General features: G+C 37.4%; 1 protein-coding gene and 1 long non-coding RNA gene across 17 annotated transcripts in view; one reads left to right on the forward strand and one right to left on the reverse strand.

Moving 5' to 3' along the window:
- Positions 1-25,407, reverse strand: part of LOC110831168 (uncharacterized) — a 100,219-nt gene that overhangs the window by 52,617 nt on the left and 22,195 nt on the right. For 8 of the 16 annotated variants that reach the window (XM_087340228.1, XM_087340237.1, XM_087340227.1 and 5 more), the window contains exons 7-20: positions 22,967-23,184; positions 19,774-19,871; positions 19,216-19,368; positions 18,936-19,095; positions 15,463-15,663; positions 15,139-15,291; positions 14,431-14,682; positions 11,391-11,784; positions 9,324-9,546; positions 8,821-9,163; positions 4,631-4,929; positions 3,018-3,336; positions 2,630-2,909; positions 49-212 (exon numbers count right to left, since the gene is read on the reverse strand). In XM_087340228.1, the coding sequence (XP_087196354.1) occupies positions 49-212; positions 2,630-2,909; positions 3,018-3,336; positions 4,631-4,929; positions 8,821-9,163; positions 9,324-9,546; positions 11,391-11,784; positions 14,431-14,682; positions 15,139-15,291; positions 15,463-15,663; positions 18,936-19,095; positions 19,216-19,368; positions 19,774-19,871; positions 22,967-23,184 (3,257 nt within the window). The remainder of the gene's footprint in view (positions 1-48; positions 213-2,629; positions 2,910-3,017; positions 3,337-4,630; positions 4,930-8,820; positions 9,164-9,323; positions 9,547-11,390; positions 11,785-14,430; positions 14,683-15,138; positions 15,292-15,462; positions 15,664-18,935; positions 19,096-19,215; positions 19,369-19,773; positions 19,872-22,966; positions 23,185-25,407) is intronic. The other 8 variants (XM_087340232.1, XM_087340242.1, XM_087340238.1 and 5 more) reach the window with 5 other exon arrangements.
- LOC147871162 (uncharacterized) lies at positions 5,353-9,278 on the forward strand. The gene is made up of 2 exons (XR_015532538.1): positions 5,353-5,524; positions 8,152-9,278. It is a non-coding gene; the product is annotated as an uncharacterized LOC147871162 (long non-coding RNA).

Below are 25,407 nucleotides of genomic sequence, written 5' to 3' on the forward strand. Positions count from 1 at the left end.
GAAATAATAGGGATGATCAAGCTGAACAGCCCATAACAACACACTTACCTGATCTGAACGCCCTCGCCCAGCACGACTGCGTCCAGTCTTTGCACGTTTGTTTTCCGCCTCATTCCCAGTTTCGTCTTTCTTTTCTTCATTTAGTCTTTCTGTTCCATTATCAACTTCTTTAGATTCAATTTTAATTTTTTCAGTATTGTCACTTTTACCATCTAAAAAAAGGGAAATTTTTATTGTAATACTGCATTACATCATATATACAATAAAATCCTGATATATCTTCCTTTAGAGGAAAATTATTTTGCCACATAAAACACATTTTCCAAGTAAACCTTCACTTGTGCTATAATGGGTAATGGGAAGATGCAAGTACAGTTGAATACGACAAATCAGAATTTTAGTTAATTTTTCTGAGACAGAATTAGGCACTACTAAGACTATTTCTGCACCAGTGATAAATATGCTGCATTGAACAGGTGCTTTACATGCAAAATATAATTAATGTGTAATATTGCAAAGCATAGTCACATATGTAAGACTTGAGGTTCTCACAGCGGCGAGTATGAAGATTTCTGTCTTCTGGGTTATTGAGCTGTGTAGTCTGGTCGATGTTAACCAACGTTTCAGAGGTCATACTGCCTCCGTCATCAGGGCGATGAATCCACACACTCCGAGAACGAGCAAGAGTGCGCCGCCAGAACCAACCAGACCACTAACTCGGCCCCTTTCAGGGCCTTTATCCATACAACTAAACTCACCTTTCTCTCTCTACTTTCTCTCCCTCTCCCACTCTCGCCCACGTGCTACCATTGGTCCACTCCCATACCTGCTCCCATTGGCTCGGGGCAGGCTACACCTTTCACTTCCCTGCCTATAAAATCCAACTCCTCACACCCTATTGGCATATTCATCGCCCTGATGACGGAGGCAGTATGACCTCTGAAACGTTGGTTAACATCGACCAGACTACACAGCGCAATAACCCAGAAGACAGAAATCTTCATAGTCACATATCTTTCAATTTTCCTACATTTTTGACATATTTACTTTTCCAGCTAAAATTTGGAGAATACTATTTTGGACATCCCTAAACACATAAATTTTTATATTAGAATTATAAATGATGCTTTCCAAATTATTTTTATACAGCCCCACAATCATATTACGTATGTAATTCATAGCTATTCAAATTTAGAACAATTTAGTGTTGTGACAATATACATTTTGTTACTTTCTTAGCTCTTAAGCTTATTCACAACTGACGAAGCAAAAATGTACTTATTACCTTGGGCATTCCTGTCTGTGTGCATTTAACAACTCAAGAACAGATAAAGAGATTTCCACAATACTTGATACATGGAAATTTGTTCGCACATTTCCAATTTTGGTTAAATTTAGACAAAATACAGTGAAACCTTGATGCATCGTTTTCGGCGGGGGTGGGAAATAAAAACGATGAATGCGGGAAAACGATAGATGCGGGAAAGCATTAAAAATTTAAAAAAAACAAACAATGTTTCTCTTTCAAAGTTACTTCTTTTTACCAAAAAAGTCTTTAATGGACAACTGGTTTGTTGAAACTTTACGTTTTAGACCAAACAGAGCACTTTCCACGTTCAAAATGTTTTCTTCGTCACGTTCACTAATATTAAGCGCATAAAAGAACGACTTCACTTTCGCCAATGCAGCGTGTGCTTCGGCAAAACTCGGCAAAGCTTCGGGCTCGCATTCGTCGTCTTCCTCTTCCTCACCGCTCCAACCCCCTTTGCGGACAATAACAGGAAGAATGGAAATACTATTAGTGCCGAACTCAACGAAACGTAGCTGTAGAAGACCCTGAACCGCTGGAAACGAGATGAACCAGAAGAATGAAAAGTGCCGCCAGCCTTTCCTTTGTACTTGTAATAAAAGCATTTGTGAAGAAATTCACACTGCACATGCCATCTGGCATCGCTGGAACGAAATATGAGTGCACCCTAATTAAAATCGTAAAATTTCTGACAATGCGCGCCGCCATTCTCTCCAACTATCACCCCTGCACCGCTGACCCTCATTCCAAAAGAATCTGTGCTGGTTGGGCGACATAACAGGTTACCGCTACTGTGTATTCCAAAAACATTGTGCGTCTTTCGGTATTAATTTATCTCTAAACCCAGCATTTTAAATTCTCAGAAACGATCATTGCGGGAAAATTGTGGGCCGGGACTAAGATTTTTGAACGATCGATAAGATAAAACGATAGTTCGAGGAACGATAGAAGCGGGAAAATGTAACATTATTTTATATGGGATGTATTCGGGACCGAACAAAACGGACGATGCATCCGGGAAAACGATAGTTCCGGGAACGATGGATAGGTTTCACTGTAGAGGGGGTTTTATGTGATGACTTGCATTTCTATGTGCAGGACTAACTGGAAATATGATAACCACATTACCTGGGGAACCCCTGTCAACCATACAACCACATGGGCAAATTCCCAATGATGAACTTATCACCTCACTCTCACAAAGGTCACTGACCCTGCTGGCTTCAGGAAAGGGTATGAGAAAATGTGAAAAAGATAATACGCAATGTTATGCACCTCTCTCCTGTGAGGAGATCTAGTCTCCACAACACAGACACCCACCTGGTATTTCTTTACTTTCAGATCCATTCTTGGTATCACTGCCCACAGACTTTGGTTTATCCTCCGGCACAGTTAATACTGGCTTGGGAGCAGATTCAGCAGGTTCACATGGGGGCAGTGAATCAGCCCACAGCTTAACTGTAGTTTCCAAGCCCCTGTTTATAGCAGATGGACTGCTTGATTCTGTATGTGAAGGGACTGTACGTTCTGTATTCTTCTGCGTATTGTTGCGGTTCCATGCATCAACACCATCACTTGGTTTTCTATCAAGTTTATCCACCTATCAATACCACAAATTAATAACTGTTATCATCTCATAATTACTTTGAAAAACACATATACAAAATATGCCAAAACAAGAACCTGTGATTCAAGAAAATGATCTTACCTGATTTTCACTTTTCTTATTATCAACTTTCTTGTCAATAGTAACTCCAAGGCCACTGCCCGACGTCGAGCGTTTCAGTTTTGTGAGATTCCGTTTAGGCTCACTGCGCAATTCAGCAGCTTCTAACTTTTCACGAGTTATAGGCCCAGGTACAGGGTGACGATTCATTTCACGTCTATCATCACGGAAGTAATCTGATTGCTGTTTTTTCTTCTCTTCCTTGAACTCTCCATAGTGTGACTCTAATGAAGATTCTGACCATGGACCAGTAAATTCACGATTTGTGAGACCTAACTTATGGTCACTATCATGAAAAGGCCTGCAAAACAAACATTATCTTTACTGTTTTGGGGTGGAAAGTTTTCAACACACACACAATCATGAAAGTGGTGACTGAGTAAGGGTCAACAAATTCTGGGTGTAAGATGCCATGGCATCTGATATTTTAGAAAGCAAGTATTTGTAAGTTATACACGTTCCTACTTTTTGAAATTCTTAGTTCAACAATGATCATGCCAGGTAAATGCTCATCTCAGAAAGGAATAACATAAAAGTCTTTGTTTAGCAGGAACTTGAGATCATATATATTACGATAAATAGTTTGTGGATATTTTGTTTCCAATAACATTAGGTGTTACAGCAATAATGTTAATTATTTACAGTGAAAACTCTATCCATCGTTCCCTGAACTATTGTTTTCCTGGAAGCATCGTCTGTTTTGTTCGGTCCCTGATACATCCCATAAAAAATAATGTTACATTTTCTCGCGTCAATCGTCCCTCAAACTGTCATTTTATCGCATCAATTGTTCAAAAAACTTAGTCCTGGCCCACAATTTTCCCGCACTGATCGTTTCTGAGAAATTATAATGAAATTGATGCAATGTTTTTAGAATTTAAACTGATCGTTTTAGAGATAAATTAATATCAAAAGACGCACAGCGAGCTTGCCACATGCACGACCGACACCATCGATGAGTCGTGTGACGATCACGAAAGGTTCGGAAATGGTGAGGAGGGGGAAAACTACGAATACAAGCCCGAAGCTGTGCCGAGTTTTGACTAAGCACATGCCGCATTGGTGAAAAAGTGAATTCGTTCTTTTATGGGCACAATATTTTTGAAGGTGATGAAAACGTTTTGAACATGGAAAGGGCTCTGTTTTGCCTAATACGTTATCCATAAAATACTTTTTTTTTGGCAAAAAGAAGTAACTTTGAAACAGGTTTTATGTGTATTATTTTGTGTATGCAAAAGAGAAAAATGCACAACTTTAATTTCTTTCTCATTTTTAATGCTTTCCCGCAACTGCCGTTTTCCCATATTCATCGTATTTATTTCTCTCCATCAAAAATGATGCATCGAGGTTTCACTGTATTATGAATACAACATTAACATGATATCTGTAGAACTCAATTATGTGTAGTATGAAAGCAGGCTGAACGAGTTCCAACTAAACATTTTGCTAGCTACAAAGTAATGAAAGATGAATGTTCAGACATATCAGGTTATCCCAATGAAAAACACTTCTATACAGAGAAATGAGCAAGATCAAACTCTGGATTATTTGAAAGCCACACTTCTTTTCAATACACACAATTACTTGATACTAACTTGTCATCTCTAGTTGAATCCCGTGATGCCCTAGAATCTCTGGAAGCCCGACTGTCACGACTATCTGGTCTCTGTGGCCGCTCATCTCTATCTCTGCGATCCAAGTCCCTGTTGTCTCTTCGGTCCACTTCCCTATCACGTTCACGATCCCTATCCCACTCTCGTTCCCTTCTGTCAGTTTTCTCACGTTCCTCTTGAGGTGGTGGTTGTGCAAGAGGCTGCTTCCAGTCCTTATCATGCCATTCACTGCCTTCCTGTCCCCCAAAGTCATGGGAAGGCTCACATTCCTCAAAAGGATCCTGTATAAACACAAATAAATTGTTAAACCAACCAATTATAACTGAATATCATACCTTTATCTCTTGGACTTTAAACTATATTGGAAAACAATATTAAAACAGAAGACACAAAAATAGGGTGCGCACTAGCTCCATCCGGCTCAGGAACAGGAACTAGAGGCAGGGTCATCTGAACAATGACAACAGTAGTTGCTATTAGCATTTAAAAGACTACTTCCATTTATGGTATATAGTTTCTCTAGCAACAATGTTATACACTATAAAAATTTGTGATTAGTCGTTGTCTTCAACCAATTTGTCGTCAAAAAATGATGTCATCAACAATGCCAACAGATATTTGTTTACTCGGCATTGTTGTGAAACACAACAATGCCGTGTAAACAAATATGTGGGCATCGTTGAAGTTGACACAACAATGCCGAGTAAACAAATAACACTTCACAACAAAAGAAATCAAAGAATATCAAGTCAGTCGCATTATCACTGCTCCAGAAACAGCACGTCGCATTCTTAAGAATTGACTAACAGTTGTCCTAAAACATCAGGAAAGTGAAAGAAGACGTTATCAAGTATTTGAAGTACCAACTCCAACAAGGTAAAGTGATACTCATTCGATATATTATGATTATGATCGATTTTGAGACGAAGATTTGCAAGGGTGGGGCTCGACGTAAAAAGTTGACTGAACAAGAACAGTTGGCCTCTGAACAGCGACGTAAAGAACTACAACATGAGACCTATTTAAGAAATAAAGGAAAGCGAAAGAAGACTTATATTGAATAATGCAGAAAATTGACTGACCTAGAAAAGTTGTCCTCTGTACTACGACGTCAAAACTACAATATCAGACCTATTTAAGAAATAAAGAGAAGCGAAGGAAGACTTATATTGATAAACATAGAACAACTTATTCAATAAGAACAGAAGGGAAAGAAACAGATGAAGATTTGCAAAGGTGGGGTTGGACGTAGAAAGTTGACTGACCAAGAACAGTTGGTCTCTGAACAGCAATGTAAAAACTTAAACATCAGACCTATTTAACAAATAAAGAAAAGCGAAGGGAGACTAACATTAATAAAGATAGAAAAACTTATTCAACAAGAAAAGAAGAGCAGAAGAAAACAAACGAAAACTTGCAAGGGTGGGTTTGGGCGTAGATAGTTCACTAACCAAAACAATTGGCCTCTCAATAGCAATGAAAAATCTTAAGAATCTGAACTAACAAATGAAGAAAAGAGAAAGAAGTCTTACATTCATAAACGCAGAAAAACTTATTCAACAAGAACAGAAGAGCAGAAGAAAACAAACGAAGATTTGCAAGGGTGGGGTTGAACGTAGAAATTTGACTGACCAAGAAGAATTGGCCTCTGAATAGCGACGTATATAACTAAAACATCAGAACTATTTAACAAATGAAGCAAAGCGATGTAAGACTTACAATGATAGACGAGACCATATTAACGACACGTAGAAAAACGTATTCAGTAAGAACAGAAGGGGAAAAAGAAAACGGAGATTTGCAAGAGTGGCGTTGGACGTAGAAAGTTGACTAACCAAGAACTATTGGCCTCTGAATAGCGACGTATAATCTTAAAAATATGAACTATCTAACAAATAAAAAAAGCGAAGGAAGACTTACATTGATAAACCTAGAAAAACTAATTCAACAAGAACAGAAGGGAAAAAAGCAAACGAAGAATTGCAAGGGTTGGGTTGCCCGTAGATAGTTGACTAACCAAGAACACTTGGCCTCTGAACAGCGACGTGAAGAACTACATCAGACATATTTAAGAAATAAAGAAAAGCGAAAGAAGACTTACATTGATAAACGAGTCCATATTAACGACACATGTAGAGAAACAGACGAAGATTTGCAAGGGTTGGATTGGACGTAGATAGTTGACTAACCAAGAACAGTTAGCCTTTGAAAAGCGACGTGAAGAACTAAAACATCAGAACTATTTAACAAATAAAGAAAAACGAAGGGAGAGTTACATTGATAAACATAGAAAAACGTATACAACAAGAACAGAAGAAAAAAAACAGACGAAGATTAGCAATGGTGTTGCTGGACGTAGAAAGTTGACTGATCAAGAACAGATGGCCTCTGAACAGCGACGTAATAAAATAAAACATCAGAACTATTCAACAAAAAACAGAAGAGGAAAAAGAAGAAGACTTGCAAGGGTGGGGTTGGACGTAGAAAGTTGACTAACCAAGAACTGTTGGCCTCTGATCAGCGACGTAAAGAAGTAAAATATCAGATTACAGGAAGCGCTCCGAAAAGATTAGCCATCGTTGTCGTCAAAAAATGACGTCATCAACAATATCACCTTATATTTGTTTATACACGGGGGTTAGTTTATTGTCTTACTTAAGATTTTAAAACACAACCAAACCACTTCGGGAGGTTGGTCAAGTGTTTAAACACCCCATTCGTTGTGGTTAATTTAGTTTCTTACTCTGTGGTTAAAACACTTGAATGAGACACTAAACTAACACCTCTTCGGGACTAACCAAGGTTGGTTGCGTTTTACAAACTTGACCAACCCCCCCTAGGAGCTCCGAAAGCAGCGCCCTGCTCTAGTACACTAAAATTGTAGGGCAGTAAAAACATACATTAGCATGCTGTTGTGAATGTAACATAGTTTAGACACATATTTTACTTGCTTTACTTTACTTTATGCGATTTTTAAAGGACATATTCTGCTGACAGTGTGATTCTACTGAATGCAATACTTATGATAAGCTTAGCTAACACTCTGAGAAACAGTACATATACTGAATGGGTTGTACCTCCTAAACACAATGGTATGGATGCACTAAGAAAATTTTGAACACCCACAAGATTTCTGCTAGAAATATGATTTTGAACTCATACATATTCCTATGAATTTCCCAAAACCCATCTGCATTTTTGATTTGTGAGTTCTCCTGTCCACATTTATGAATCTGAAGTTTTTTCCACCCTCTGGCATCTGCCACTTAACTCACCACTCAGTGCAACTTTGACACTTTCATTTTGTTATTACAATTCACTTATAATTTTTTAGTTTTTCCCCCAGTTTTTGCAACTGGGTTATCATTTATACGTATGTTTCATTTAATTAACTTTCAACTTGCCACCCACTGCCTGCCCTACACAAGGCTTCTAAAAGTGCCCAACCACTGCAATTACTATCTTCATACTCATCACTGTAAGAACCTCAAATCTCATCACAGGATATTTGTGGCCTGTGCTCAACTATACTGCGAAGGACACAAGAATGAAGTCATCACTCATTACAGCCAACATGAACAAAACCACAACCATGGTTACGAAGTTGGCAGCCTCTCTTCTGAAGCAAGATCAGACTGTATGGATTGATTAATGATTATTGTAACTCATCCAAACATGCATGCAGTCTAAAAACAACATATCAGACTATCAGGGCTCTAAAACTGAACAGGAAAAATACCCTGAAGAATGCACAACAATAAAGCCCTGTTTCAGTAATGAAGTGGAGAAGGAAAAAAGTCAGGATTTTGATGTACCCCCCCACCCACCGGGGGTGGCTAGACTACAACAAAAAGGGAGTGAGAAGACCTATCTGTACACCAGATACAATCAGCATATGGGTGGTGTCAACCTGAAAAATCAACTCCTTTTATCATACTTCGTTAACAAACTGAATGAAGAAATGGTACATAAAGCTCTTTTGGAGATTACCAAACACAGAATTTAATTCACTATCATGAAAAGAAAAAGAAATAAATGGCTATCACACTAGATTCAAATGATGGTGGGTTTCTTTTTCTTTCTTTCTTTCTTTTAAAAAAAACACCCATATTTGATAGAATATAAATTTTAGCTGAATGTACAATAATACAATTTAAAATTTTCATACTTACATGTCTTTCAAAGGCATCTTTCTTAGAATCACTGACATCCCTTCGATCATCATAGTGACAACTATCTCGGTCACAATCTCGATCCCAGAGGTCCCGTGGGTGTCTTGCATCTCGTTCACGGTTCTCATTCACACGTGAATCCCTGGAGTCTCTAAGATCTGGCTCAGGTTCATGATCTCTATTACGATCATAATCTTGGCTCCTGTCATAGTCTGATGGGTTACGTACATAACTTCGACCATAATCAGATGGTCCATCATAGTAACCCCCAGACAATTTGCGACTATTACTGCTATTCTCCGAGTAGTTTCTGTGATCTCTATCACGTCCACCATGTCTATACCTAAAAGGAAAATTCTCTGTTACAAGATACTAGCCAAAAATACTTAAGCACAAAGTTATGTACTACAATTCTTGTCAAGCATAACACAAATTAATTAAATCCAAGACACAACATTGTTGGAATCATATCTGTAACTTCACTGGTGTTATGTCATACAAACCTATCTCTCTCATGAGCCTCAGGAGTGTGTCGCTCCCTCCTATCTCGAGGCTCTCGCTGATCTCTACTTGGAGGCCTCTCCTCAACAACTTCCCTGTCTCTTTCCCTGTCACGATCACGTTCTCGGTCCCTTTCTCTGTCCCTTTCCCTAGCTGATCCTGCGGCTTCATTATCAGCATGCCGGCGCGGAGGACCGGACTTCATAGTAAGGCTAGCACTGCCAGCTGAAAGAAAAGTCAAGACTTTGAAACCATTTGCTGCTCATACAACCTACAAATTGCCAATCACATTAGACAAAGTCCACCTACACAAATTTTGCTCGAGGTTTCACTTAAATACATTTTAATTAGCCCGACTAGCTTCTTAGGTACACCAATTGCAAGCAAAATATTGTAAAGTGTTTCTCTTTTAACTGAGTCATACACTTTCTTGAAGTCTATATAAATAGCTGATGGAATGTCCCATTGTACTCCCACTTTTTCTCTAGTACTGTTTGCGACTGTAATCTTGAGACTTGCAAGGGATGCAGTAAGTCCGAAGCGTTAAAGGCTGACGCCATCTTTCCTCCTTCACCCCAAAAGTCTCAAGATTACAGTTGCGAACTATATCTAGCAAATGGAAAAAATTTCTGATGTCACTAAACATGAAATAATTGTATGTAACACCTGTAAAATAGAGCATCATCAAAAATACAACACAGAAGACAACCTTAGATGACAAAAGATGAGAACTATGACAAGGTTTGAAAAATGTGATGTGAACATTTAGCAGGAGCCAACGTCTCTCAAAAACGAAACCCATTTGGATTACACAAACCAAAGAAACAATAAATAATTTGAGATATGCATCTATAAATTGTCTGATTCAAATGGGTATCAGTACAACATGAAAATATGCAGTAACAGGTCTTGGGTGAGCACCAACTGAATAGGGGTAACTTCCTCTTCTGAGTTACATGACAGTTTACATACTACGAAAGCTGATGTTGTGGTCCAGTAAGATATTATCAAACAATGCCAGAGGAAAGTGAAATAGGGTGACATCCAGATGGATTGGGGGGGGACTCCATTAAGTAAATGAAGGAGATTATGTCTGCTGACAGCAATAAAACATCGTGTTCTATCTACAGTTTCAAAATGTGTTAACAGCATTTTGTAACTATGTAACACATCAGATAGGACAGAATTTCTTTTACCCAATATAAACAACTGCATGGGTCATTCAGTATCAAATCAATAAGGTTCACCTCACCTACTCCGACTTTAATGAAATATGGGACATGCTATAACCCATTAGAAACTAATGTATGCAAACTTCCATATCTCAATTTCAATTATTTCAGGAGATGCCATTTAAAACATAAAAAATTGGGGAAATTCAGTTTAAGTCAGTGCATGGCATAAATTGTGGGCTCTTAAATTATTTACACTTCAAACATCCTTATGGTTAAATGGAAGCAAAGAAAGAAGTACAGAATGACATTTTGCATCACAACAAATTTCACCTCAAAAGCCGAGGCACAGCATGAAAATACAGAACTGGTTAACTTCGTGCAAAGAATGTCAGTGTGAACAACAAAAATACAGCAAAATTTTTGATATATCAGTATTCTATAGATCAACTTTAAAGTTATACCACAGTTGTCAAACTTCTACTTTCAAAGGAACTGTGGAAATATTTGAATATTTTGTGCATTCACTCATTTGCAAGTATAAAATCACTATACACTTTTTAAAGTACATGAGAAAGTTTTGTCTGTTAAATACAGTATTCACCATTGACACTTGGAATGTCTATAGATAGTCCATACTTTACTATACATAACATTAAGCATCATGCCCTGAATTTGTTGCGTAATATATTACACAACAAACACTAACAAATAGTTTTCAAAATTGTTACGGTGTGTCAAAATTATTTTAAAGCAGAATGAATAAAATAGGAAAACTTTATTGAGACAGAAAACTTTTATTCACCGAAACAAAACTGCGTATTTCTTTGCATAATCTTTTTTTTATTTTAACCCATGTATCAGACAAATGACAGTAGGTAAAATTCCCATACTCACTTGGCAGTGATCCAGGAAAATGAAGGGTCGATCCCCCATGAGTAGTAGATCCAGTCCAACGCGGGTCAAACATCTGTGTTGATGGTGCACCTTGTGTAGTAAGAGCACCTTGAGATGAAGGCGCTCCTTGGGATGATGATCCAGTTCCAGAAAGTGGTTGAGGAGAACTTGAAGATCCACCCGATCCCACACGTAAGAACTGATGCTGATTTCGCTCAGCTTGCTGTTTCTGGAAACGTGGTGGCAAGTTGCTTTGAAACTGGCGTGAAAACATAGGCTGCTGATCATGACGTTCACGATCCCTATCACGCTCTCTTTCACTACGTATGTCACGTTCACGTTCTCTCTCACTGCGATCTCTCTCATTACGCAAAAAAGTAGACCGATCTCCCATCTAGAAAAAGAAAATAATAATATTATATAATCAACTGACACACGAACATTACAACAGCTGATTTACTGAAACAATCAACTAGATATTCATCTGAACAGTTAAATCACTTTTTTTTTGCTTTAAAGTACAGAAACAGCAGAATATTTAACGTAATTCATACTCCAGTGTAAAACAAAAATTAGCTCAAAAGGCACATAAATCTACTGTAATAAAAAAGGGAAAGCACACAATGTACATTAATTTTATTTGCACATGTTGGTTTAGCACACTTACTACAGACAAGGTGGTATTAACCACACTTCTTTCTGCAGATGGTGCATTTAACCAACATTATGTAGAAACCCTTTATTTTGCATACTTTACATAATGAAAACCCTGCACAACCCCTCATCACTATAAATCACCACCTGCATCCATTCTTGTGCACTTCCCATTTAACATTAAGTCAGCTGCACAGATGTTGCCATTATTTCCTGAATTTATTCTGATATCTGAATCCAGTAATATTCTACTTCTCCGTAATCCATACCACAAAAAACTTTTCAACACCTAACAAAGCAGTGCAAAGTAAAGCTGTTTATAAACAAGGGATGATAAAAAAAACTAAGAATCAATCGAAATAATGACTTTTGTTATGTGTGAAGTACCAACAAGTGAGATATTTGGTTCCATGGCAGCGAGTATGGAAATGGCTGTCTTCTGGAGTGTTGCGCCATGTCACCTGGTAGAAGCTTATAGATGTTTCAAGGTTTTTGGGTGGTTGCTTGCCTCTTATCATGATAGGAGCAACAATCACCTATGAAACATCAGTAAACATCTACAAGACTTCAAAACACAACATTCCAGAAGAGAGCCATCTTCGAAGAACAAACAAGGCACACACTATTAAAAGAAACTACAATCTTTGCTCTATACAATGGATCAAAAAGTGAAAGACCGTCAAGAAACATAACAAAAAATTTAATCACAGTAGCCAGATCAACAATCTGTTGCACAAAAACACCTATATTACTGGGAACTTCCAATCACAATAGGCACTATTAAGAATTTTAACTGTTACAATTACATAAGATAACAGCAGGATGTCTAATATTAAAAATAAATTCACAATGCACAGCACAAAATGTGTTCTTCAGCCACACTGCAAATAAAATGTTAACATAATAATAACACAACTTATTTCAGGATGTGGGTTATGAAGGCCAGTGGTATTCAACCTTTTTTGTTTGTGTACCCCCAGATATAATTTCTCTTCAACTTTGTAACCCCAAAGTTGTTGGTGTATAATTTAAGTTATATATAGTATATAATCTACATCTAAAATAAATTATATTACTGATTATTCAGTGTTTATCATAAAATAATATATATTTTTTAAATTTCACATTCCCCTAAGATGTCTTCGCGTACCCCAGGTTGAATACCACTGACGTAGGCTATTACAGTACCCACAATGATGTATTTGAACAGGTACGCAGATTCTAAACAGAAGAAAACTTAATCAATCGCACTGTATATATACAAATAAAAATATAATGGAGGTAGAGGCTAACATGGAAAGAGATCAATAGCATTACTCTGATGCCAGATATTTTTAACGACATTAGTAAAAATATACATTTCCATTGGCAACATCATTCCAGATAAATGTCTCCATAATTAATAAAGCTCCATAATTCCTGAAAGATGATAGAACAAATCACAACAAGAACACATTCATGAGTACAGTGCACAAGATATGTTCATACTCTTCAATCACAGTAGAAGCCCAGTCACAACATGCAAAATAAATATTGTTATAATGAACACTCATTGCAAGTTAAACATCTAAATAGGTAAAAATTGCCCTCTGGAATCAAACAGCAAATAGTCATGTTATTTCATATTAATAGGCACAGATATGTCTATAAGGACATGGTCAACTACTGCTTCAATGGGATAAGTTATTATTCTGAAAAAAAGTTCTTATTAACTAACATCTACAGCAAATGTTTAGATATGGTGAGCTGTGATACAGAACTTAATACTAGCACTGATAATTTTAAGATCAACAATTTGTCAAAAAGGATATGGCCATAAATATGAGTTTTTTAAATATGCTAATTTATGAACAGTTTTCACTAAAAAGGATCTGATTTCAAAAGGAATACAAGTAGCACTATGCTTCAGTGTATTGTGAAAGAATGGTTTAAATGAAACGTTCATACTGTTGAAAAACCAAATTACAAGACAGTTGATAATTATCAAACATATAACTTCAGAGTGGAGAAGTGAACTGCTATCCAATGGGAGAGGAGAACGTGATTGAGGAAAGGAGGTGGCATAATACTGGGAGGAGGTGACAAGGAGGTTCTGGTGATTATACTGGACTGTAAAGGATTTAGAGTAATGAAGTGGGAGGGAGTGGTGGCTGTTCATCAACCACAATGTTCAGGGGTGATGGCAAACCTGTCTTTATGAGGGCCCAGTCAACTCAGTGGTCTGGGCGAAAACAGGTGAAGCCAAGCTTCGCACGTGTCTATTGTGCAAGAAATGTTGGTAAATTTTTTTTAACGTTATTAGAATATACATAATGATGCATACTACTTGGCTGATTAAAACTTCATCAAACAACAATATTCTTTTAAATGGACAAACTGAAAATACCTGTGTAAGCTGCCTGAAGTCTGATCCTGTATCCCTTGTATCACGCACAGTTTTCTCATCACGACCTTCACTACTGGTCCGTGATCGATCCTTGTCTCGACCTTCTCTCTCCCTCTCTTTGTCCCGAAATTCCCTTTCTTTCTCCCACTCAGGCAATGGTATAGGAACAGGTGCCTCTTCTGTGTATTCTTTACTGTCAGTATTCTTAACTCTAATCTTTTCCTCTAGTTCTTGTAACTTCTTGTTTGCAGCCTAGTAAGAAATGAATGACAGAGTATAAAAATTATGCTGTAACCATGGTAGGAGACAATATAACATGAATTTCCATCACACCAAGCAACTGAATTTATATACATTCAATCTCATTTATAATGAGTTCTCGGCTACTGCGAGCGAACAGAGAAGAGTTGATTGGAAATTATGTATTTTATGCATCCAACCCTATGCACATATACAAGCGCACACGCGCACATCAACTGAAATACAATCGCAAAAGCAACTTCCTTATTTATATTCTTTGTAGGAAACTTGTGTCTGACCAACACAATATCAACTCACATGAGAATTTTCTTAAATGTTACTACCACGTTAGCAGGAGACTAGCCGTAGTCTTCCACACATTTTATGAGTCTCTTCCCGACTACAAAGATACCCCTGGGCATAATAAAATCTGGAAACCAATACTGCAGTAAACGTTATGTGTCTTACCTGTTTCAGCTGCTCCTGATATCGTTTTTCTTCCTCTTCCTTCCTCTGTTTTGCTCTCTCCACTGCAATAGCAACTTCTTCATTGTGCTGTCGTTTACGTTCTCGCCAAATTTCCTCATCTTCCACTGCTCTAGGTCCAGAAGCATGGCCCTGCTGTACATGCAATATACATCTTGAACACAATCCAACATACAAATAAAGTGGAACATCTTGCAAGATATTAGGGTCCAATCCTAAGCATCCAGTTCCTAACCAAAAGGAGAGTAATGATATGGTAAACTTACATCTACATTTGTGAATATGCTAATGTACTTGCATACAAACCTGATGTGGGGGAGCTCTCATGGGTGGAAGAGGGAAGTTCATTGAAGATGGGCCATGAACAGGCCCAGGCCCATGAGAGGGGCCAGTGTGTGCAGGAGGGGTCCGGAAATCAACAGACATGGGACGCCCTTGTTGCCATGCTCTCTGGTCTGGAAGCCCTCGGCTAGGCAAGGGCTCAGGCCTTTTCTCGCGCCGATCATCCTAAGATTTACACCCATACAAGGGGTGAATAAATTTAAATCTACAAACTTTCTGCTCATGAATTTCAAGAAGCTACGCATGCATGCAAAAGTTATGATGATAAAGAAAAACCACAGAAGTGGTGGGCTGTATAACTTGAAGTCACAACTGCAAATACTGAAGCTCATATAACTTGGCAAAATAAGTCCCATTTTGAAAATGCAAATACACTAAGTCAATACCTAGTTATTAGATATTATTCAACAAACACAGTTTCACTTAAGCTATTCCTCCACTTAAAGACATGCAATGTAGATGGTAACCAATGAAAGGAAAGAGACAGGCTTGATATTTCCAAACCCACTGAACCAACATCATGATGAGATTAAAATAACAGCATATCTCACAAAATATATTATGTATAAGCATTCTGTTGTTATTCTAAACAATCATTGTTTTATATATGTATCTCAAGAATTATATCATTAATCTATAATTACTGTACATGAACGTGTTGCTTACATACAGAAACCAGTTCACTACATGTTCTGGCTATAAATATCCATCTTCAGGTGTTGTTTAAATTATGTGAGACCCATATGCTGAGCTCTTAAATCATAGTAAGCCATCTTATGACTGACCTATACATTGGGCTTCATACAATTTCGTTCTGATGTGTTTCACTCAGAAGAAGACAATGCAGAATACGTGAAATTTCCTTTCACGTGTCCGTTTGGTGAGATTTGTATCTTCAAACTCTACCAGCATTCCTCAATGTCACATTTTTTTATTTTTTGTGGTATACTTCAAAACACTACACAACCCCATACCACACTCCATGCATGTTACTTATACTCCCTATCCCTCACGCAAAACAGATGTGACAATTCCCCCCTGGAGGCTACTCAATGCTGAAATTTACCTTGAGCCAAGAACTTTTCTCTCTATGGCAGCTGGTCTGCCAATAGAACAGAACTCCCAGCATTTTCAATCATTTTGCACTAGGTCAAGTTGGAAAATTCTGTTCCATTTTGGCATCATATAATGTAGGCAGCAGAAAGCTATTTGCAATATCAATGTCTACTAAGTGGGAATAACAGGCTTTGTCCAGTTCCTGCCATTGGAATGAGTAAATTTGTAATTTGCCAAAATATCCTACATGCTGGTTATAGCCCTGTACAATTTGTAACTTCAAAGCACTTCCATGTTCATCACAGAAGTTACCTTCTGCTGCTGGTGGATTGTGCATTTTTGTCAGTACATACGTCATGTTTATGTCTGCAGTCGACTACCACCACCAAGTCCTACATTATCCTGGACCAAATATCACCATGTTTCAGTCATTTGCTTGGCCATGTCATGCGGCATTCCCTATCTTAGGGTGTACTGTTCCGCAACAGTTTGATCAGATCATAAAATAAGCGAGGAGAAGAAAAGAAGTTGTCCGTGTCCAGCTTATGTAGATGTCCTTCCACTTTTGTTAAGTGTTTTGCTGTAGCATGTGTTATCAAATCTACAATCATTCATGTCCTGTCCTTCCTCACAGAGACTTTCACACCACATGTGTAAAAACACCAATAGTAAATTCTGATTCCAAAACGTCTGTGTTTTACCGGAAACCTATCCTTCCTTTGAAAAGTACCAAACTTGTTGATGTTCAGAAGGAACATAATATTTTGAGCAGGTAAGTCAACAAGTCAAAAACACTTCTGTTTCCATAGTTTGGATCTTCTTTGTCAGCAGTAGTCACTGTGTGAAACGTGTAGGAGCAGAGTCGATGATGTGGGGTAACACATTCTGTCTTTTGCCAGGTATGTCACCAGTGAACTGATGGACACCCTTCTTTGGACAATCAGTTGTCCCACTTTTGACACCCCTCTGAATGCAAGTGAAGGTGGTATCATCTCGTTTCTTAAGATGTATTTTATAGTTACTGTTGAATATTATATGGTACATATAAAGATGTTTATTATCTTATGTGTCCCCTGTAGATTACTGACTGTTTAGTTATCAGAAGTACTGTAGATAATTGCAATGGTTGTCATAGTTTGAGTACTGATTACAAGTGTGGGGTTTGAGAGTGTACTACATTGAATACTGGATTATAATCTGTATATATATAATTTAAATGCAAGTTTCTCTAAGGTAACCACAAAAGAACTTTAAACTTTCAAAATTATACAGATAACAATGGCATACTTAGATCTTCACACCTACACCAGTCAATAGCAAAACTCTTGAAGTTTTATACACACCTCAGAGCGACTTGATATTTTCTCCACGAGGTACATGGCAGATGTCAAGATAATAATCCAACTCGTCCCAAACTTAGTGCAGAGTGTCCCTAGTGATGGGAGCTATGGCAGTTGTGATTTGAATTTCTTGTACCAGGCATAAATGTATAGTTGGCTAGGTAGTTCCATATGAAATGGTGTGTGAAATGCATGTTCAACAGCTGTTACACTCTGTTTATTTCTAAATTACCTCAACCAGTACCAATTTTCCATAACTGTGATCAATATTCAATGTGCAATATAGTTTTTTCTCTATTAGTTTTTAAATCCATGTGTTCTTATATCTAACATGGTCGTTGTCCAATATATATTTTCTTATAGTTGTGACATTTGTGTTCATATATTCAGTGTTCTTTGTATGGGTTTGTTTTGTGTGCTAGTTTTTGTTCACAGAGGTGGCAAGAGCTGCTGTGTACAGTTTTTACAATAAATTTGAACCTACCTTATGTTGTATGTCTAGTTCTGCAAAATATGTTTCACATTTAACTTTGTATAATTGTGTCCTTTTTCTCAAACTGCATAGTAATATAACTAGAACAAGAACTAAATGACAAACTGTAAAACGGAAAATAAAGTATTACTATTACCAAGTTTATTCAATAAACACCTGAAGACTATATAAATCTGAAACATGTAGTGAAGTGTTTTATATCTCATGCTGGTACCTGAGCAATAAATTCAAGTACAATTACTGACATAACACACTAAGAGTTGGGCATATAAAACAATGAATATTTTGCACGATAGTCAATTTTCAACCAAGTAAGCATGATGCTGTTAATAATTTTCCTGCCAAACATATTCATTTTTTATTAGTGACACCTCAAACAAAGTTATCAAATCATGACACTCTGGGGTACATAAGCTCCAAATGCAACAAGCATTGCTTGAAAGTATTGAAAACTTTAGAAATGCTTCTTTACACATGCAAAACAATGAATGTTCACAAATGTTTGCTACATACATACAAGAGTTACAAAAGATATGAACGAAACTTACTCTACGTTCATCTCTGTCGCGCTCCCTTTCACTTGACTCACTGTCTCGGTCTCTTTCAGCAGACCTCTTTTCTTCCTTACTACTATGACTAAGACTCCGTATATCTTTGCGTACTTCATCCTCCTGCGTGCTTTCATCATCACTGAAAGCGAGTTTCTGACTGAAAGTAACAAAGACATTTTCCAATCAAGCCAAATCATTATAATCAAAACAAAAACAGAGTTCTCTTACAAAAATTCTTGGAAAGAAGCATTTACAGCATTTTAAAATTATGACTCACTTATAATCAATGTCATCATGTGTAGCCCAACCAGCATCATGTGCAATATCATCCATTTTGCTCAAATCTTCCTCCTTAATAATTGGTCGCGGACTTATCTCCTCATCGACAGCAGCAGCAGTGGTACGAGATGGAGGCATAAACCTGTAAAAACTAATTCTTGTTACACATGAGAAAAAGACAGGTAAAAACATCACCAAATTCTTTCCATATATACAAACATAATAGTGTGGGCAAGTAACTAAATTTTATGGACAATACATACTCCAATGCAACATAATAAATATAACAAAAACTCCTCTCAACTTTATTTTCCACTAATGTAACCTCCCAGCTAAATATTCATTGCCCAATCAACACACTTTAGCGGCAAACTTGCTGGGTCTCAATAGAAAGTGAAACATATTAAACTTTGCCTTCCTGTGTCCAATAACTACAGACATTTTGAAGTTTTAAGTTTTCCTTAAAATTGTTGTTCTGAATCACTAAATGCTTGTACAACAAATACATCATGCGAAAAATCATTACATGCATACACACAACACTGAAATGGCTCACCTGTTCTCAGGAGGATATGGGAAACGAGGCCTTGGGGGGCCATGCATTGGACCTTGGAAATTGGGTGGAAATGCTCCAGGGAAGCTACCTCTGTACATCTGAAAATATAAATAACACAAAGTCAATTATAGCAGAGGTTACCAAATAAAGCCTGCTGGATGCAGTCTGCAATTTTCGTGAGCTATATGAGGTGTACTTCAAAAATGTTTGAGCACTCGAGCAAGTAGACTAGCTTACAAATTAACCTTTAAAGGTTGAAAGGGACATCCCATAACATGAAAGTGTGACAGTCTGAATGGAATAAGGATGTCTCTTTATGTCATGACATTATTAAAAGGTTTATATAATTGGAAAGATACTTTTATGTCTGATATGATTGATTATATGGCCTTCTTAAAATATCAGACATTAATCTGTAAAACTGTAATCTACTTTAAGGCAGGAGTTTGCTTACAAAAATCACTCTAAATTTTGTAAATCTTTAAAAATATTTATATTTCTCTCCAAGCTGCCATTCCTTATTTGTTCTACCACAAATTGAGAAAGAAATATCTAAAACTGCTTAGAAAGGCGTTGGCTTATGCCACTGCCCTTTTCTAAAATCCATACCCTCAGCCACCTTAACCCATCAATTCATAAATCACGCCTAAACTCATACTTGAAACTGAAACTGAGGATGTGTGTACGTTTGCTTATTGCCTGAAAATGGGTAAAGCAATCTCCTCCAAACTTAGTAAGTTACTTTATGAGAACAGGATGTGATTTAGAAGGGACTAATCTTTGAAATTTTTTCCTGAGTTTGTGTCCCTGTGAAGGTAGGTGCTGTAGCTTGAAACTAAAGCACAATAGAAAAACAGTCCCAAGACCAAAGTTGTCCGTTTTGGCAAAGAAATTACAGGAGCGAAGGCCACAAACCTTCAATTCTTTTCTAGGTTCGGCTCCTGTCTAGGCCAGAAACTAACCAAAGATAGAAGAATAATGCAAAGAACAAAACTTTTTTGTTTTGGTGAGGATATTATAGAAACAAAGGTCACAAACCTGAAACAGACCAGACTTTGAGTCATGGTAAAAATCTTGGATTTTGAAATGTTTTTCAGTGATACACATTCAACTATTAGTGTTATGGTAAGCTTCCAGGCAATAAAGACTGATATGAAACAAACATTTTTATATTTCCCCCAAAGTGCCGTTGTGGGAATCCTGCTAGCAATAATATAACAGTATTTATATTTTATGTCCCACTTTCCCCAGCACAGTGTCAGAAAACCTTCATAAATGCAATTGTTTGCAGTATCCCATGCAGCAGAGATGAACACATTGCATTTTGAATATTTATCTGCTTTTCACAGAACACACTCTCTCAGTGTCTTCTGTAGTTGAAATAGGGTTCTCAGAACCAAACTGGTACAAACACAACTGTAAATATGCATTGGTTAGGTCACTTTTCCTCCATGAATTAACCACAGAATGTTGTAGTCAAGTGGTTAACAACCCTACTTCATATTCGGGAGATCCTGGGTTCAAATCTCGGCCCAGAAACTGACTACACTGATTTTTTTTGTTTTTCTCAGTCCCTCCAAGGAAATTCAGAGATAGTACCTAAAATTAGGCCATGACCACTTCCTTCCACATACCTTTGAATTCATTATTCACTATCACCTTCTCATTCAAAACTACATAAACTAAAAAGCATTGTTTAATAAACTATAATTATCTATGTATCACCAGACTATGTATCCCTGCTGAAATTCAACACAGATTGGCGAAATGGCTATATTTCTGCACCACCAAAGACTTCTAACAAAACAAACAGCTATTACAAGACCTTGACAAGTTAGGTACCTATAGCTGTAAACTCTTTAGAAGCAAACTTATATTTGTATTGAAAGTTGCTGCTCCTCAAACGTATTTTTCAATATTAGAAACAATATACAAGGAAACATGGGATCAAATGTATGTAAACTATGCTGTCAGGCTGACTAGTACAGGTTAAACTGGGGAATTTAAATACCTGTTGTTTAAAGGGTTAAAAAAGAAGGTTTGGCCAAACACACTTACTCTATTTCCACTTTAAGACTAAAAAGAAAAAAATCCAGGCCATGTGGCAGAGCCTGCCTCTATACAAAATCAGGTGACTGTGAAATAACATTTTTTCATTATTCCACATTTTCAATCTTAAACGTTAGCCCACTGTTGCCCCTATGCCCATAACTGTGAATCAGTAGAAAAAAAAAATATTAAACATGCATCACAGATGAACTTACTGAACCAACTGTGAAAATTACTCAATTAATTTTGATAAGCTAATTTTCAAAACTTTATCATGAATATGATTATCCAAATAACTTACTTTTGAAACTAAAACCAGGAAATACCATATAACAAATATTTACACCTCTCAAAGAAACCACAATATTTAAGTTTCAACCATTTTATCCAACCTAGTTGTTTCACTTGCCACCTGATGAGATTACAAATATTTGCTGTTCAGCACAATGTTTGAGATGAACTGAATATGAGGGGTATTAAATAAATAACAATCTGATGTTGTGCTACACTCATGTTTATTAATTCTGTAATGTAGCATCCCAGTGTGTTGCTTCTATCATTTGACTTTAATTACCTGTCACAGAAACCCCAAAAATCTGTCATATCTTCGAATTCAGTTAAGATGGTTTCTGTAAGCTAAGGAACTAAGCATGACAGAATGAAACCAGAAACAAAGTTGTTTATTTCACTCCACCCCTAAAAAGTACTGAGTTTGTGTCCAGGTGAAGATGTTTTTTAAACTTTTGAAAATGATGATAGTAGATGTGAACGGCATTGTTCAATTCTGCGAGGAGGCTACTGGAACAAATGCAACAGCCTCAAACAAGTGTCCTGGATTTGTAAAGACAAATGTTCAACTATAGGACTGTATGTTGGATGATCAAGTCTATAACAAGCTTTGGAGAAAGAGACATAACAAAATGTTAACATTTCTTGATTTCCCAGCAGAAACACTGCAGGTGCCCTACAAAGACATATTAATTTTAGGTTTACAAATATTTCAAATAAAAAACATTCCATCACTGTGTGAAAAACACAGTTTTTTAAAACTTTGCAATGTGTTTGGTTTTCTGACATTCTACTGCAATAACTTACTATTTATTCTTTACTGCCACACTGGCAGTTCATGTAATTATAAACTTACAAATGGAGGAATGAGGGCCCTGAACTGAGGTGGTCCAGCACCAGGGGGCATATGTGTGAGGGGGGGCCCACCCAAGGGTGGAGGGGTCACCCCAACTCCAGGCAGGGTGCTTGTAGCAGTGGTGCTCTGCCCTGTAGTTCCTGGGCCTCCCAGGCCCATACCCACACCCTGAGCAGCACACGGGACCAAATTGTTCCGACCGCCAACGGGATCCGCGCCTAGTGATAAATATAAAAACCAAACTTTTTATCCTGACACTGCAGATCATCAAAATATATGATATTTTAGTAAACAATCACTGTTTACTCTGATTATAAAACAAAAACACTTAAATAAACCATGAATAAAATTAAGAATTACTCACTATTAAAGCAGGTGTTACATATAGCTATCACTCAGCTATAGGGAGTTAATATAGTATGCAAAGCAGTAATATAAAATCTGTTCAAAAGCAAAATGCAATCAAATGACAATACATGCTAAAGAACCTAAGCATATTACACCTTAACAAGTTATTTTAAAACTATTTGCATCATTAGGAAAATACATTTAGCATGTATGAAACAATATTGTAAGTTCCCACTCAACAGGACCCATTGCCCCTGCATATTCAATGAACTAAACACAGGCACATACATATACAATAAAACATGTCACACTTTAAGAGACATACAGCATTCTTCATACGGATTAGAGAATAACAAAATCATTAAATGCACAAAAGTTTACAAAGTTGAATATTAACATATTTAATAAAATACCACATACATTATCTCTAAAATTTCTGCAAAAACCAGATTTAAATCACATTTCAGAGATAGATTTTGGCAACATAAAATACTACACATAGAACACAATAGGAAGCAACATTTGTGCACGCAGCACTGGCCACTAGGATAACAACTACAAAAATTTCCCTTTCCTTGCAGCAGGTAGTAAAGACTGGGCATATTTTGTCAACTGTCAATCACTGCAACGCATTCCTTAGACATTCTCAGCCACGCTATTTATTACAAACAGATTTTGAGCACTGTTGGGCTTATCACACAAGCCACTTAACCAGGATGCTGAGAGGCACAGCTAAACAGTGCATCTCCAAATCCAAGAACCTAAATGATACCTTACACGTCTCAATCAGTGGCATGGCTGACAACCGCATTACCTGCCATTGAGTCACATGACAAAAATTGGTGCCATTATTGGAAAACTAGTCACAACAAAAAGGAGTACTGTCATTCGAAAACCCTTATCTCTTATAAGTCCTCGCACATAGACAACAGCAGTAGCACTGCTAACTCAAACACTTGTGCCCATATTGCTAAAGAATAAAATCATGTTCAGAACATTTTTAAAATGTCTTTTAATAGGATTCCATAGTAGAAATCAAAGAATGTCCAGCAGTATGAGACACAGCCAAATGTTTTCATGTAGGATTTGAAAACCTTGCAAATAAAAGACAATATTTGGTAATCTGTCAATTTTTTTGTGTTAACTTTCCATTCTCATTCTCAAACAGAAAGCCCAGTTGTGGCAAAACATGAACAAAGAGCTGCTATTAGTCAAAACATAGAACTATAGCTTACTTATTACATACAGCCTATCAAACAAATATAACCTTAAATAGCATCCACATCAATGTGGTAATAGAATGCAAATGATGTAGCATAAGATTTATTCATCACACATACAGATTATACACAAAAGAATGGGTTTTTTTAGTGTTCTGTCTGACGACAGGTCCATATGAACAGGATCCTTCCATCCTTTTTCTCGGACTGGGACCTGTTCATATACGTTCTTGCCAGATGATCCAGAAGTGGTTTGACATTACCTTCTTCTGTGTGAATGGAGTAATTGTCGGGATGCCACGGAGAAACCGAGGATGCCCCCGGAGGAAAACTTCGTGTTTCCTAGACCACGGCCTTGCCCAACACAAGTTATAAATTCGGGCACCGCCGGGAATCGAACCTGAGACCCCAGAATTACAAGGCCAGCATTCTAACCGCTAGACCACCGTGGCTGCAAAAGAATGGTGCGGTTTCAAAAGTTATCCCAACTGAAAACCAATTATGACAATTACATTCTACAACTGGACGGAGCTCCCCCATTTTCACAGGAATGTACGAGTGATTCTCAATCGTGTTTTTCCACAGCTCTGGATAGGACATGCTCCTGCAAATGGAGATAACAACCTTCTCCCTTGGCCACCCCGTTCGCCAGATCTTACACCACGCGATTTCTTTCTTTGGGGGGGTTCGTTAAAGACAGCGTTTATGTACCACCATTGCCCACGTCCATCCATGAACTTCGTGATTGTGTAACGCATGCACTGCAGGCCATTACAGCGGACATGCTACACCGGGTCTGGGATGAGTTTGATTACCGTGTGGATGTGTGTCGTGTGACCCAGGGTGCACACACTGAAGGATTGTAATTAACGC

Source organism: Zootermopsis nevadensis, unplaced genomic scaffold (genome assembly GCF_977971745.1).
Source record: "Zootermopsis nevadensis isolate Lab colony 2312 unplaced genomic scaffold, Znev_1.0 Znev_ptg000061l, whole genome shotgun sequence".
Lineage (NCBI taxonomy): Eukaryota > Metazoa > Arthropoda > Insecta > Blattodea > Termopsidae > Zootermopsis > Zootermopsis nevadensis.